Source organism: Cynocephalus volans, chromosome 1 (assembly GCF_027409185.1).
Source record: "Cynocephalus volans isolate mCynVol1 chromosome 1, mCynVol1.pri, whole genome shotgun sequence".
NCBI lineage: Eukaryota > Metazoa > Chordata > Mammalia > Dermoptera > Cynocephalidae > Cynocephalus > Cynocephalus volans.
Window position 1 is genome coordinate 53541500 of NC_084460.1, and position 14520 is coordinate 53556019.

The 14520-nt window shown below is 52.5% G+C and overlaps 1 protein-coding gene across 1 annotated transcript in view; it reads left to right on the top strand.

Annotated features, from left to right (window-relative positions):
• The window catches only part of PHACTR3 (phosphatase and actin regulator 3), a 210262-nt gene that overhangs the window by 141207 nt on the left and 54535 nt on the right, over positions 1-14520 (top strand). Inside the window, exons 5-7 of the mRNA XM_063096382.1 lie at positions 1058-1267; positions 6855-7029; positions 7827-8074. Coding sequence (XP_062952452.1) covers positions 1058-1267; positions 6855-7029; positions 7827-8074 — 633 coding nt within the window. The remainder of the gene's footprint in view (positions 1-1057; positions 1268-6854; positions 7030-7826; positions 8075-14520) is intronic.

Here is a 14520-nt window from a genome sequence, read left to right on the forward strand (position 1 = left end):
CTGTCTCAAAACCCCAACTTTCAGAATGTGCTGGGTGCCCAGTCCCCCCATTCATTCAGAAGCAATCGGGGACAAGAAGTCATGAAAACACAAATGGTCAAAGCAGTATGCGGATTCAAGAAGCACTTTAAAACCTTCAGAAGAATAAAGTATCTTGGGGTGCTAGATGTGTGAATATCTGAACAGGGCTTCTGGGGGTGACAGTGCCAAGATGTCAGGATGAGGGTCTTTCTCCTGCAGCACTTGGCAGGGGTGGGAGCAGGTGGGCGGTGCATCATCCAGAGAGGGGATTGTTCCGGAAAGTTAAATGAGAAGGAAGCCAGGCAAAAGATTTGGGGGGTGCTGGTGAGATTGTTAAAATGATGGGTGGTGGAACCGGCTGTCTAAAAAGAGAAATGTGAAAAGAGAAGGTGGGGATGGATGGGAGAAAGCAGAGGGTGGACAGGCTCGGCAAGGGAGGGGCTCAGGAGGTGGAGGGGGCCTCAGCAGGCAGCTGGAGAGAGAGGACGAGGGTGCTGGGCAGGCCGACCCTTCCTCGAAGCTGAACCTCTCTGCCGCCCACCCTCCCCATCTGGGCCGGCCACACAAGAAGAAGAGCTGCTAAATCTGAGGGTCTGTGACATGCCGGGCATGCACCCTGCTGCTGCTGCTTGTTCAAGCCTGAGAACAGTGCCGCCAGGTGCTGTTGTGGTGAGGACAGTGTCACACGAGTAAACGGAGGCAGAGAGATTTAGCAACTTAAGCGAGGTCACAGAGTAAGTGCAGAGGCAACTCAGCCACAGAGTGTCTGACTCCAAAACCTGTCACGGTGAACACTGCTCCCAGGTGGGGCCTTGGCGTGCACCTGCGTGTGGAATGCCCCCCCCCACACACACACACCGCTTCTGATGGTTCTGTTGACAGTCGGACTCACAGCATCAAGTCCGTATGTGAAGGGACCCCTCTGTCTCCTGTTCTGTTAATGGTCCCACCCTACCAGCTCGTGTGCTTCACTCACATGCTTCCGCCTCCGTCGGAGGAAACCTGCCTTGTGAACTCTCTTTTGTCTTTGAACCAGCCAAGATGCTGTCAACATCCAGTGGGGAAGAAGCAGATGCCGGCAGCCTCCTGCCCACCTCCAACGAGCTCGCTCAAGCCTTAGCTGGGGCCGATGCCCTGGACAGTCCTCCCAGACCTCCGGAGAGATCCGCAGGCCAGCTGCCCAGCCCCCCACTGCTGCCCGCTCCGCCACCCAAGGCAAGCTCCAAAGTCACAAAAAATGTCACAGGTGAGTCCCCACGTACCCTCTTTCCTTCCCGTCTCTCTCCCATCTACCCACCCATCCATCCATCCATCCATCTGTATCTTCATTCTTGACTGGGCACCCACCATGGGTTGGTTCTCACCTGTTGCTTCTGTGATGGGGGCCCCAGGTGGGCCCAGGGAAACAGTTCTTAGCAAGGAGCTGTGGTTGTCAGGAGCAGAACCCTGGGCTCCTTCAAGCAAATGCAGCAATCTCTGCAGGAGTCCAAGCAGGGCACTTCCAGAACTTGAACTCAGGAGATGCAGCCAGCCCCCAGGATGGGGACTTTCTCTATCTGGATGTTCAGTTGTGTCTGTCCTTCTGTTTCTGCTTCTCTCAGAGTCTCTCTCTGTCTCTCTCTCCTGCGCTCTGTTTTGCTGATTCACTTTCTGGTGAGCTCTTTCCAGCCAAGCAGAGCCAGGAGTAAACACCAGACTTTAGGGTGATGGACAGCGGGTGGAGCACAGCTCAGCAGAGACCCCAGAGGCACCCACTTCTGTAGCTCTGGCCACACTGGCTGAGTAAACCCAAGAAGCAGAAATGTTTACTTTCTGAGTGTAGGTGTTTCTTGTCCCATCACTGCTGGAAATAGGAAATACTGCTGGTCTCGGGAAAAGCAGGCTCTTCGCTAAGAGGTGATCGTTTGTGTGAGTAAATCCTTCTGGGCTCTGCTTAAAGGTAATGGGACGGGCAGGGCAGATGACAACAGAGAACAGAGTTCAGCAGTTTGGCTCTGATCACTTGGCCACCACCAGGGATACCAGTGCTTACCATTTGCTGGGTATGCAGCAGTCCCCAGTGCCCCAGACAGGCCCAGCACACACTGCCTGTTCACTGAATCTAACCTAAGGGCCAGCCTTTCCAGGGAGACAACTTGTGTCCTATTTACAGTTGATGAAACTGAGGCTCAGGAAATTCCAGTAACTTTTCCCAGGTCCCACAGCTGATGGAGATTCAAACCTAGTTCTGAGCCCAAAGCTCGTAGCCATCACACGATGCTGCCTGCAAGCGAGTCTGACTGGGTGCTGCTGGGGCCAGTGGGCTCGTCCTCCAGGATCTCGCTTACGCCTCACCCGCTTCCTCCTGGTTTTCATGGAAGAGTGAACTGTGACCCTGAAGATGCCAGCTGCGGGCGCCGGAGAGCCGGGCTTGGGCTGGGAAGGGCTGGGTCTCAGCCCACGTCTCTTTCCAGGAATCTCAGCCACTCACGAGGTGAATGCTCACCCTGGGTGTTCTCCTAGGTGAAAAGTGCTTTCTCTGGGCCATTTGTCCTCTTACACCTAACATTTAACTGAGTATTAAGTATTTAACTGAGCCTTCTTAACTAGAGACCACAGAACCAGAGAAGGGTTGAGATGCTGTCCACACGGGGCCTCATTCGGTGTGCCTGTGGGTGTCAATAATTGGGTTCGTTGTGTGAGTGTGGCATGCTGTCATTCCCTGATGAGGGTCAGAATGTGGGACTGTGCTGCTGGAAGGATGGAGGGGTGAGGAGAGCAGACCTTGGCCCCAGCTGCTCTCCCCACTGCAATGTTCCTCACCTGGTCGGTGCCTTCACATCTGGGGACCTCGGCGGAAGCTGTTGCTCCTTCAGGGGAGCCTGCCCTCCACCCCGACCCCATGGCACCGTGCACCTCGTCTTCTGGCTTGTACCACATCATTTCTCCTTGTATAGTGAGTTGAGTGCCCCAAAACTCATGTCCACCTGGAACCTCAGCATGTGACCTTGTATGGAAGGATCTTTACAGATGTCCTTAAGTTAAAGATTGAAATGAGCTCATGGGACCTAATCCAGTGAGAATGTCCTTATGAGAGACACAAAAGGACACACAGAGAAGACCATACAGAGACAGAGGCAGATATTGGTACAATACAAGGAGTTGTCTGGTTGCCACCAGAAGCTGGAGGAGGTCTGGGACAGTTTCTGTCCCACGGCTCTCAGAAGGAACCAACCTGGCCAACACCTAATTTCAGACTTGCAGCCTTCAGAACTGTGAGGGTCCTGTTGCTTTACACCACCCGGTTTGTGGCCACATTACAGCAGCCCCAGGAACCAGACATGCCTCATCTGTAGGATTACTTGTCACCTCTCCCCCTTGTCCCCAGACAGTTGCCCTATGAGAGCCGCCACGTCTCTGCATTCACTGTCAAATCTGAGCACAGGCTTAGTGCCTGCATACAGCAGGAGCTCACTGTGTCCAGGCGAGGACAGTATGTGATGAAATGAATGAGTGAACTTCTGAGCCCTCTGTCTGCTTTCTGCATCTTTCTACATCTCTGGGAATGAGTCAAAATATTCAGGCTTTGGGGGACATGGCCACACAAATTAGAGCAGAATTTTTGAGGCAAAACAACACTGTTTTGCATTTTGTTATTATCTTTGTGATGATTCCATTTTCCATCCATTGAAACCTGAAACAATTTAAAACCTATGTGATTAGGGCCAGCCTGTAGCTCACTCGGGAGAGCGTGGTGCTGACAACACCAAGTCAAGAGTTAAGATCTCCTTACGGGTTAAGATCCCCTTACTGGTCATCTTTTAAAAAATAAATAAATAAGACTCATGTGATTAGGCACCTCCCACCTCGTCTTATTCTGGCTGATGTGTCACCTGAAGGATCAGACCTCAGACTGCACCAGCTCTGTCCATAGGGCTCCTCTCCTTTGGTTGCATGTCCTAATTCTTGGTCCCTGGGGTTCTGTCCCCAGCCTGTCTGTCAACACCTCTGGCTTCCACCCTGCCTCAGTTGCGAGGAACTTGAGGATATATACTGACATGTCATTGATTAATATGGGGATGAATTGGGAGTGGGAGGGCACTGGAGGGTGATTAAGAGCTTTGAAGTTCAGCCTGGATTTCTTCCTGCTGAGATTTGGGTGTCTTAATTTTCTCAGCTCTTTTTCGTTTTCTTTTGGGGAAAATGTTTGCTTCAGCAAGTGAACGCTAGATGGCAGCAGAAGAGCTGCCATGGGCTTACCTCCTGGCACCCAGGGACACAGGTGTACCACCCATCTCCACCTGACACGGGACCACAGGTGTCCTAGTCCATTTGGGCTGCTATAACAAAATGCCACAAGTTGGGTGGCTTATCAGCAACAGAAATTTACTTCTCACAGTTCTAGAGGCTGGAAGTCCAAGATCAAGGTGCCAGCAGTTTTGGTGTCTGGTGGATACAGTCACAGCAGCATGTTAAGATGGGCGGAGCCCCTCCGTGTGCCACAGTCCCCATCCTCCCCTTCCTAAGAGTTGTGTGAGGCCCTGGGCTCAGCTGTGTTTCACCTGCTTGGACCTTGGGGACATGTGCGTTTACACCTTGCTGCAGACCTTTCCCTGCCCTGGTCCAGCTGGTGACAGTCAGCTCTGTTGTGTGGGGACCTACAGCCTCTGTCAACTGCAACTGGAGTCATGTGCCAGTCACCAGTCCCAGCCCCCGCCACCTCCTGGCAGCTCGCCCTCAAGCTGGCTTCTGAACATCGGTTTCCTCATCTGAGAAACAGGAGAGATGTGAGGTCCACGGGGCAGGCAGAGCAGTGAGTGGGGAGCACTCGCGTGATGTATCCACGATGGACAGTGGAGCAGAGACCCTGGGTGGAATCCCAGCTGCACCAGGCTGAGCGAGCACAGGCAAGCCACATTGCCTCAGTTTCCCTATTTGTACAGTGGGGCTAGTACTGCCTTCCTCGTAGGGCTGTGGTGACATGGAGTATCACTCACCATGCTGAAGAGGTGTCGCTGTAATGAGCAGGGGCAGCCCCATGGAAGGGCCGAGGCCCGGGTCGGGGCCGTTGGAGCCCCCGCCCGCCGCTCCTGGCCACGTCTTGCACAGCTGCCACACCCTCTCCCTCAGGTCTCAGCTCAAAGGTCCTCTCTGCAGAGAAGCCTCTCCTGACCTCCCTGTCCCAAACCCACCCACCGCCTGCCTTCCCTCTGAGTGCTGCCAGCCCATCCGCATGGCACGCTCTCTTCCTTTCTCTACCTGGAAACGTTTTGTTCTCTGTCTGCCTTGTCCTGTCTGGCTCCCCCTGTGGAGGGCAGAGAGCCTGGGCTGTTTCCTTGTGGCCTGGCCTTGTCCGGCATTAGCAGGTGCTCACAAAGAAAGCTAAGTAACTGGGGAATTCTCAGCGAGACTTAGAGCTTCTCTTGTATTCGTGAATTATGCTTTTTACTGATGCTCTCCAATACATTCCAGGATTGTATTGGGGCAGTTTGTTTCTGGTTTATAGGAAGTGGGGATGATTTAGATCCCCACCACCACCACCTTTTTTTTCTGTTGGGATAAAAAGGAGTGGATTTGTTTGTGCTGGTCCAGCCAGAGCCTGCTGAGTCGCATTTGGGAATGGGAGTCTATGTATGCACACCTGGTGGGTGCTGGCCCCTCACCCACTGCTGGGCTCCTGCTGGTCAATGCAGACAAGAAGCTGAGACTTGGAGAGCTTAGGCGACCTGCGCAGGATCTCACACACAGGTCAGAGGCAGATTGAGACCAGAAGCCACATCTGTGTGAGACAAAACCCACGCTTTCTGCTGCTCAGAGCACCCAGTGCCCTGTTGAAGCTCATATTCAGAAAGTGTCTGAAGGAAAGAGGGAGGGCTCACTTTTGTAGATTTGAATGAGCAAGTCTATTTTGAATTATTTTCAAATTCATTTCATGTGAATGCATGTTTGTTGCGTGCATTTTAAGCACCAGGCTTGGGATACTGCAGTAAGGCAGGTGGATCCCGGACTGCCCCCTAAAAGCTCAATGTTAAACATTGAGGACAGACCTGGCAAAGTAATTCACTCCACGTGTGAGGAACAGGGTGTCAGGGGTAGCCTCAGCTACCACGGGTGGGTGATGGGGTCTCTAAACAAGGGTGGGTTCATAGAATCTGTGATAGTGAGGTAGAGGAGAGGAAAAGCATTTCAAGCAGAGGGAACAGCCTCTGCAAAGGCTCAGCGTAGAGAGAGTGTGGTGCTTTCAGGAACTGGAGAGGTGTTCACCTGCTGGGGTGGAGAGATGGAGGTGGGGACAGTGGAGGGGATGAAGCCAGGGGTTGGGTGGAGCAGCCTGAGGGGCTGTGGGACCTGGCCATGAGCTCGAATCATGTCCTAAGGAAAACGGGAGAGGCATGATCGGATTCTCCTTCCAGAGAGGTTCCCCAGCTGAGGCACGGGGAGACGGTTGGTGGCAAATGTGACCAGACGTTGTGGTGACGGCAGGAAGTGGGCTGAGGTAGTCATCCAGGCTGAAGGATGGCTGCAGAGCTTGGGAAATTCTTCCGGATTCCACTGAAAGAAAGTGCAGCTTCTGGAAGCTGAGCTTGTAGAGCAGGGAGGAGGCTTTTCTAAGCCTGGTTCCTTGTAGGGAACTTGTGAGCACTGATGTCTGCAGAACTCAGCCCCATCAGGGTGGGCCCTTGGATGGAGTGGAACTGGGCAAATGTCCCTTGGTCTCGGCTTGGGAGCAGGGGACCCCAGTCCAGCATCTCAGTGTTAGTTGGGGCCGCCTGGCCGGGGAGCTCCTAACTCAGCAAGGCCCTTTGCCCACCTCCTGAGGAGTTATGTTCTCATTGGTTCCTCCCATGTCCCAGGCCAAGCTGCGCTCTTCCAAGGCTCCAGTGTGAGGAGTCCTGACCCTCCCCTCCGTGGACAGCTTTCCACACCCACGGGGTCTCCACATCTCACCACCGTCCACCGGCCGCTGCCCCCCAGCCGTGTCATTGAGGAGCTGCACCGGGCGCTGGCCACGAAGCACCGTCAGGACAGGTGAGGCCCTGCCCCCCCTCCCCCCCAGTGGAGATGCCAGAGCTCCCACCAGGCTGGCCTCATGGGCATAGCCCCTGCCTGGTCACCAGGGCCCAGGCTGGTGTCATGCTCTGTTGTCCCCACCTGCAAAATCTTCATAATTTTTGAACAAAGAGCCCCACATCTTCATCTTGCACCAGGCTCTGTGGATTACTTGGCTGGCTGTGGTTCCCACATCCGGGAGGGGGTGGCCAGGGATGCGCACTGTGGGAACTGGCTCTGAGCCCCCTGCGTGAGCCCCGCAGGATCCAGGATGGGCCAGGAGCTTCCCAGGAGAGAAGTAGCTGTTTTACTGGTCCCAGGCTGGAGGTGCTACAGTTTTCATTGTGCAACAGCACAAGGAAGCCTGTCCCAGTAACTTACTCTCTTATTTTAGATCATGTGTGGTTCATGGACTATGAAGGAGAAGGGAATTGTTGGGGGAAAGTGGGTCATGAGACAAACATTGGTCTGGTGGAATATTAGACGAACAGAATGCCCTTCTCAGCTCTTGTGAAGGCCTTCATCTGCATACGTTTTGGCAGGTTATTTATCGCATGCATGTCCTGTGCTTTTCAAACAGCACATTTTAAACAGCTTCTTGCCTTGGACTCAAAGCCCTGTGCTCTTTGGAGCTTCCAGCCTGGGGTGCCCAGGACAGAAGTCAAGAAGCTGCACGTACCTGGTGCTGCTTTTGCAATGTTCGTTATATGTAAGACGATTTTGCTGGGTTTCCAGGTGACGGGTAACATGTCACCGGAACTGTCTCTCTGATTTAGTTTCCAAGGAAGGGAAAATAGAGGGTCCCCGAAGAAACGGGCGGACGTCCGTCTGTCAAGAACATCCAGCGTGGAGCGGGGCAGGGAGCGGGAGGAGGCGTGGGGCTGCGACATGGCCCCGGAGAGCAAGCGGGCTGCAGCCAGCGAGTCCGAGGAGAACAAGGAAAACCTGCTCGTGAGTCCCGAGCTCAAAGACGACTTGCTCTTGTATCAGGATGAAGAGGCACTGAACGACTCCATAATCTCTGGTGAGGAAAGGGCGGATCATGGAGTGTGGGGGTGTCCGAGGTTTGGTGTCACCAGGGGGTGGGGCCCGGAGCTCATGTTGGAGGGACAGGGTGAGGGCCTGCACCTGGAGGGACACGGGAAGGGAGCCTTTCCCGAAACTTGGTGGGGTGTGTGCGGCTGGGCTCCACATGGATTTGGGAGAGGCCTAGCTGAACTTGTTTTGTTTCGAGAGCTGCATATTAGTTCTCATGTGTGCTTAAGAAAACAAAAGCAGAGCATCAAGTGACTTTGAAGATGTCACCCCTGAGGATGATGTGGCAAAAAGTATGGTGTACAGATATTCAGTGACTGGAAATTATAGCAAAAGATCTTGACTTTTAAAGAAAAGCAAGATGAGATGGAAGGTGGGCAGAAAGATGACTTGATCGATGGATCCCAAGTAGCCATCTCAGGAAGGGTCTGAGGGGGACACACAGCGTGCACTTGTTTGGGGCAAGATGTTCACAAGGTCCTTGGAAGTTCAGCTCCACAGTTGTCCTCACAGTGTGTTCCCAAGGTCAGAGTAGTTGCTCTGTCCTACCCTAGGGGACTCGGGGGCTCAAGGAGATAGAGGACCACGGACTGCCCTGTAATAAAGACCCAGGACAGGCTGAGCTGGGCTCTCCTGTCACCTTCAGGAGGGGAAGGCCATGTTGGACATGGGTGTTGGCCTTGGGGAGGAGTCGGGGAGGATTGTTCTTGCTGAAGCCTCTTGTGGTGGCTGTTACGGCATGGCAGTGTGGGTGGAGGCGCGGGGGCCTGACCCAGCACGTCACTGCCCTGGGTGTCTGGTGGGAAATGGGGAAAGCTGTGGATGCTGATGCTGTCCCTGCTGGTGCTGAAGGGACATGGGTGATGGGTGCTGTGACCAGGGGTGCTTACAGAAGCCCAGGGTTCCCCAGCCTTCCTGTTTCTATCACCTTGCATGCCTCTGAGCCTTTCCCATCTGGCCTAATGAAGCATTTCTGAGCGTGTGTGCTACAGACTACGAAGGGGCTTCTGACATCCTAGGCGTTTGGAAGAGACTGACATCAGTAGTTGAACCAGTGTCTTTGTGACAGAAACTCAGAGCCAGCCATTGGATGTCTCTGAAGAGGCTGGGACCTGTGATGTCTCCCAAACTTACTTGGCCCTGGAACCTTTCCCTTAAAGGCCCATCAGCCTCCTGCAGGGCGGGATTATGTGGCTCATGTCTGAGAACAGCTGGTGCAATCAGGGGTCATGGGCTAGAGGAGGGACCCTCAACATGGCACTAGTGACATCTGGGGCCAGGTGATTCTCTGCTGTGGAAGGTCTGTCATAGGCATTTTAGAATGTTTAGCAGTATCCTTGGCCTCCACCCCCTGTATGCCAGTAACACCCTCACCCGCAGTGGTAATAACCAAAAATACCTGCAGACATTGCCATGTGTCCCCTGAGGGCAAAATCACTCCAGTCAAGAACCATGGCTAGACTGTGCCCTCATTTGGGGTGTGACCTTATATAAATCCCTTACCCATTCTGGGGCATAATTCTTGGGTGTGCGTATTAGGCACTGGTCTAAGGTTGTTATGGTAAACATTTTATTTTCCCATCAGCCCAATGAGGTTGTTGACATCGTTATTATCCTTATTTTACAGGTGGGAAACAGGCATAGAGAAGCCATGTGACTGGGCCAAGGCCACACAACTTCTTGGTGCCAGGCTGGGATTTGAACCCAGGCTGCCGGCTCAGGAGCTGCAGCTGTCTGCTGTGCTTGGCCTTTTCTGAGGATTGGGTGGATTAATCCCTTTCAGCTCTAATGCAGGGCCGGCATAGGGTCAGCCTCAGAACAGTCACTGTCCTCATCAGGTCACGGGGTAGACAGAGGTTGTCATGCCAGGAAAGGGCTCCCCTATTTGTCTTTCATCCAGGGCATTGCTAGGCTGTTTAGGCATAATATAATCATTTTGGGTAAACAGGGAAAAGGACAGGCATCTGTGCATTTTGTTTCTTGGGACCCTCAGGCCTGGCCCAGATCTACTTTGTCAGCAAGCAGCAGACAGAGTTCCTGCTGTGGAGACAGCATTGACACTCATCTGGCTGGGTCCATGGTTGCCACCTCAGTCCCCTCTGCCCAGCATCCTGTCCTCCTTCTTGGGCACAAGCTCCCCAGGACAGGGCAGCCTCCTCCTTGGCCACACTGCTCTGTCTTTGGCCAATTGTATTAGTCTCTAGTGGCTGCTGTAATGAAGTGTCACCGACATCGTGGCTTGTAACTGCAGAACTGATCCTCTCACAGTTCTGGATGCCAGAAATCCAAAATCAAGGTGTCAGTAAGGCCATGTTCCCTTCAAAGGCTCTGGGGGAGGGGGTCCTTTCTCGTCCCGTGGCTTGTGGCTGCATTGCTCCACTCTCTTCCTCTGTGTTCACGTGGCCTCCTCTTCTCCCTCTGTCTTCCCCTTTTCTTATGAGGACACTAGTCATTGGATTTAGGACCCATCTGGTTAATCCTGGATGATCCTCTCATGTAGAGATCTTTAACTTAATTACATCTGCAAATATCCATTTTCCCAATAAGGTCACATTGTTTGGTTCTGAGGATTTGGACGTGGACCTATCTCTTACGGCCCCGCATTCAACCCACTGCCACCGCTCCTGATGCATAACCTGATTCTCTTCTGACTGAGCCCAAGTTAGGCCTGGTAGCCTTTCGCCCCAATGCCTCACTCATCCCAGGGCCTCTGCAGCTGGGCTGGTCCAGCGCCGAGACAGAACGTGCTGGGGGAGGGGCCTGCCCGGCAACCCTGGAGTGTGAACCATGCTCTGACAGAGCAAGGGAAGGCAGAACTCATCCTAGAAACTCATTCTAGCAACTCAGGTGTCCTCAATGCAGCCCAGGCTTGCCGCCATGCTGTGCTGGGGAATGTGTAGCATTCGCCATCATTTGCAAGCCCCGAGCAAGGCCTCCTTTCCTCCATGGGTTTTTCATGGGCCCAAGGCCACAGCTCCTCATTCGACCCTAAGATCCACCCTTCTGATGGATGGGCCTGTGGCGCAGAGTGGTAGGCATGTCTGTGGTCCCGCTTCCTGCCATTTGCAAACTGAGCCTCTGTGTGCTAGTCCCAGGGCATGTGATCTGAGGCCCCTGGAGCCCAGAATCGAGTGCAGAAGGCAGTTATTTGCTTTTATCGCATTCCTAAATGTGCCCATAACTCCCCAAATTATGAATCTCCAAGATAAAATACTGGGGGGGAAATTTAACATTGTTATGGACAAGGCCAATAGGTGTTTCTTTTGGGCGGGAATTGTTTTCAGTAGGAAGGGCTCACTAGAGTCTCTGCGGACAGTGGTCAGGTTCCGTTGTCACCTGCTTTCTCTGCAGCGTGTTGAGCTCAAACTGCTCCCACTGTCTCATTGACGTATTATTTCTAGATTTTCATGGTGTGGAAGTAGGAAAGCACCAAGCAGTAAGCAGTAGATTAATCAATTATTAATAATAATGGGAATTTTATTTGTTTTATCCATCTGTCTATGTACATGTGCACACGCTACACATGCTGTTTATCTGTCCATGTATACATGTGTGTGCGTACATGCACACAGTTTATCCATCTGTCCACGTGTATGTGCACAGGCACACACATGCTGTTCGTCCGTCCATGTATACATGCACACACATGTATGCACACACACATATGCACTGTACTACTGACAGAGACTTGGCAGACATTGTCTTGTCCCACGTGGACATTCCAAGGAAATTTTTGTTATCAAACATTTTGGCAACCTGAATTCTCTATTGGTCAACCTCAACATGCGTCTACATTAGAATTTAATTTCTGGAAATGGTAGGGGCCCCATCAGCAGCAGGCCGGCTTTGTGAATCTCTGGAAGACGAGCCATCAGCAGGATCACGGCTGTATCACATCATGGTGGTGAATGTATTTGCTTTAGCCTGAGTCTGACGGTTGGATTTCTGTGCACAGCATTTATGATGTCTTGATCAACACAGAAAGGTATGTACAGACTACGTGTTTATACCTTGTTTTGGATGCCAGAGCTCATGGTGTATACAACCCTGCCTGCACACACGCCTGCCCACACACAGGCTTACACACATGCCTTCCCACATGTGTGTGCCTGTCCATGTGACAGCCCCCAAACAGGCTCACACATGGGCATCTCCACGGGTGCGTGTGGTCAGTGCTATTTAAAGCAGGGCACAGGAAGTGCTCTCAAGTATTAAAGGTGAATTTTGTAAGGAACGGTTTTATGTTGCTACCCCAAGATTCAAGTTTTAAAATCTGTCAAGTAAAAGATATCTGTGTTTTACCTCTTCTGCTGCCTTGAGCCCAAGTGTGGGGACCACAGCTGTTGCACCATCCTGGTGTCCAGCCCAGTGGAAAAGTAATGAGGGAAGGAGCGAGGGGCAGAGGGGCTTCTACAGGAAACCGGACCGCAAGGGGAAGGAGTTGTTTGCGTGAGAAAACCAGCTTTTCCAGAGCTTTCTCAGCTACCTGCATAGCTTGTCCTTGCAAGCAGAGAGTTTTCACCCCAGGCATTCACCACAGCAAGCCTGCAGGGCCAGGACATACAGGTATCATTGCAGGATTAGCTGTGTTCCTTGCTCCAATGGGGTGGGTCCCCAGACTCATCTATGCTGCCGTCGTAGTCCTCCGGGGCTGTTAAAACAAAATACCTTAGACTGCATGGCTTGCAGACAGTCAACATTTACTTCTCACAGCTCTGGAAGCTGGAAGTTTAAGGTCAAGGCACAGAATCAGTGTCAGGTGATGGCCCACTTCCTGATTCACAGATGGTGTCTTCTCACTGTGTCCTCACAGGGAAGAAGGGACGACGGAGCTCTCTGGGGTCCCTTTAATGAGGGCACTAATCCCATTCATGAAGCTCCTCCCTCGACCCCTAAGGTCCCACCTTCTAACACCATCACATTGGGGGTTAGGTTTCAACATACGAATTTTGCAGGAGACGAGCTCTCAGTCCGTGCCACTGGGAATTTCTCAGTGTCTGCGTGTCCAGACGGGCCTTCCTGTCTGGACTCCCTTCGTAGAGAGACTTTCTGTAGGGTCTGGTCCCCCCATTTGTTTTGATGTGTCCCTTTCTAGCTCTGTGACCTTAGACAAGTTTTCTAACCTCTCTGTGCCTCAGTTACACCATCTGTAAAAGGGGGTGATAACAAGGTTATTATTATATGACTAAAAGGGATAATTCCCCTAAATGTAGTCCCATCTCGCTGTGCTTAGTGAGTGGTGGTGGTGTGGTAACAAGACAGTCATCATTGTCACCATTGTTGGAGAGCGTAGGAACAGCCAAGAACTGGGTAACCCACCACAGGTCGTCAGAATACAACCCCACAGGACCCAAGTGAATTTCGACTCCCAGTGTTGCCGATATTCCACAGCCAGTTTGTACTATTCCTCATGCCATTGGTCAGTTTGTTAGTTTAACAAGAGTGTCAATGTCCTAGCATCCAAACAGGCACATCTATTCTCCATCTGATGTGCAATCAGTGTGCTTGTGTAATTGGACATGGTTTTGCTTGCCTGCTTAGCCAGGAACAAGGATGAGAATTAATCGCTTAGTGCCCCGAGTGGCAGGACTGGTGGAAGGAGTCCTTTGCATCGGTCGGGAGAAGTCCTTTAGATGGTACCTGCCACCATGAGCCACCCATTCCAGACCAGGGGGAGAAGCCCTGGGGCTCCCGGCCTCAGGTCATTCTACCTACTGTGGCAGACCCTAGGCAGGTCACGGCATGTGCAGGCCCTTGCTGCTTGTCTGTAGCTCATAGGTGATAGCTCTGTCTCCCTTGTTAGGCTGTCGTGGGGACTAATGAGCCAAGGTCTGCCTGGGGCACACAGTGCTCAGGTGGTCCCTGCTTTCAATGTCATTATCATCCTCCTTGTGGAGAAACACGGAATCCCACCTGGAGACTTCCAGATCCTAAGCTCCCACATGACCTTGAGACAGCAGGCATCCTGGTCTTCTTTAATGTATGTCCCCAACACATAGTGATTGCCTAGGAGAAGCCAGGCCCTGCCCTAAACACAGGTGTGTGGAGCTGGACCACGATGGGGCCTTTGCATAAATTGTAAAACGCTACAGGGAATAATTCCCCCAGCTTACCCCTACCTAATAATACCTGCTGCACCGTCGTGTGTCCACGTCACCCCTATGCAAACCCCACCTGTGCATCTGGGTCTGTTTTCCTTTGGATGCAGTCCTGCTTATGGTATGAGTAGTGAACATTTGTTAGATTGTCAGTGGTTACTAGTAACCAGAGCCAAGCGGTAACTGCACCCTGGCTGTGCTCAGCTGGGTGCTGCCCTCAGGTGGCTGAGGTCCTCGTTCTGTGAGGATGGCAAAGGTCAGAGGACATGAGGAAAAGGGGCAGAGTCAGGCTATAATCCTGGTGTGCTGGACTCCAAAGAGATGTCAGAGATGGGGA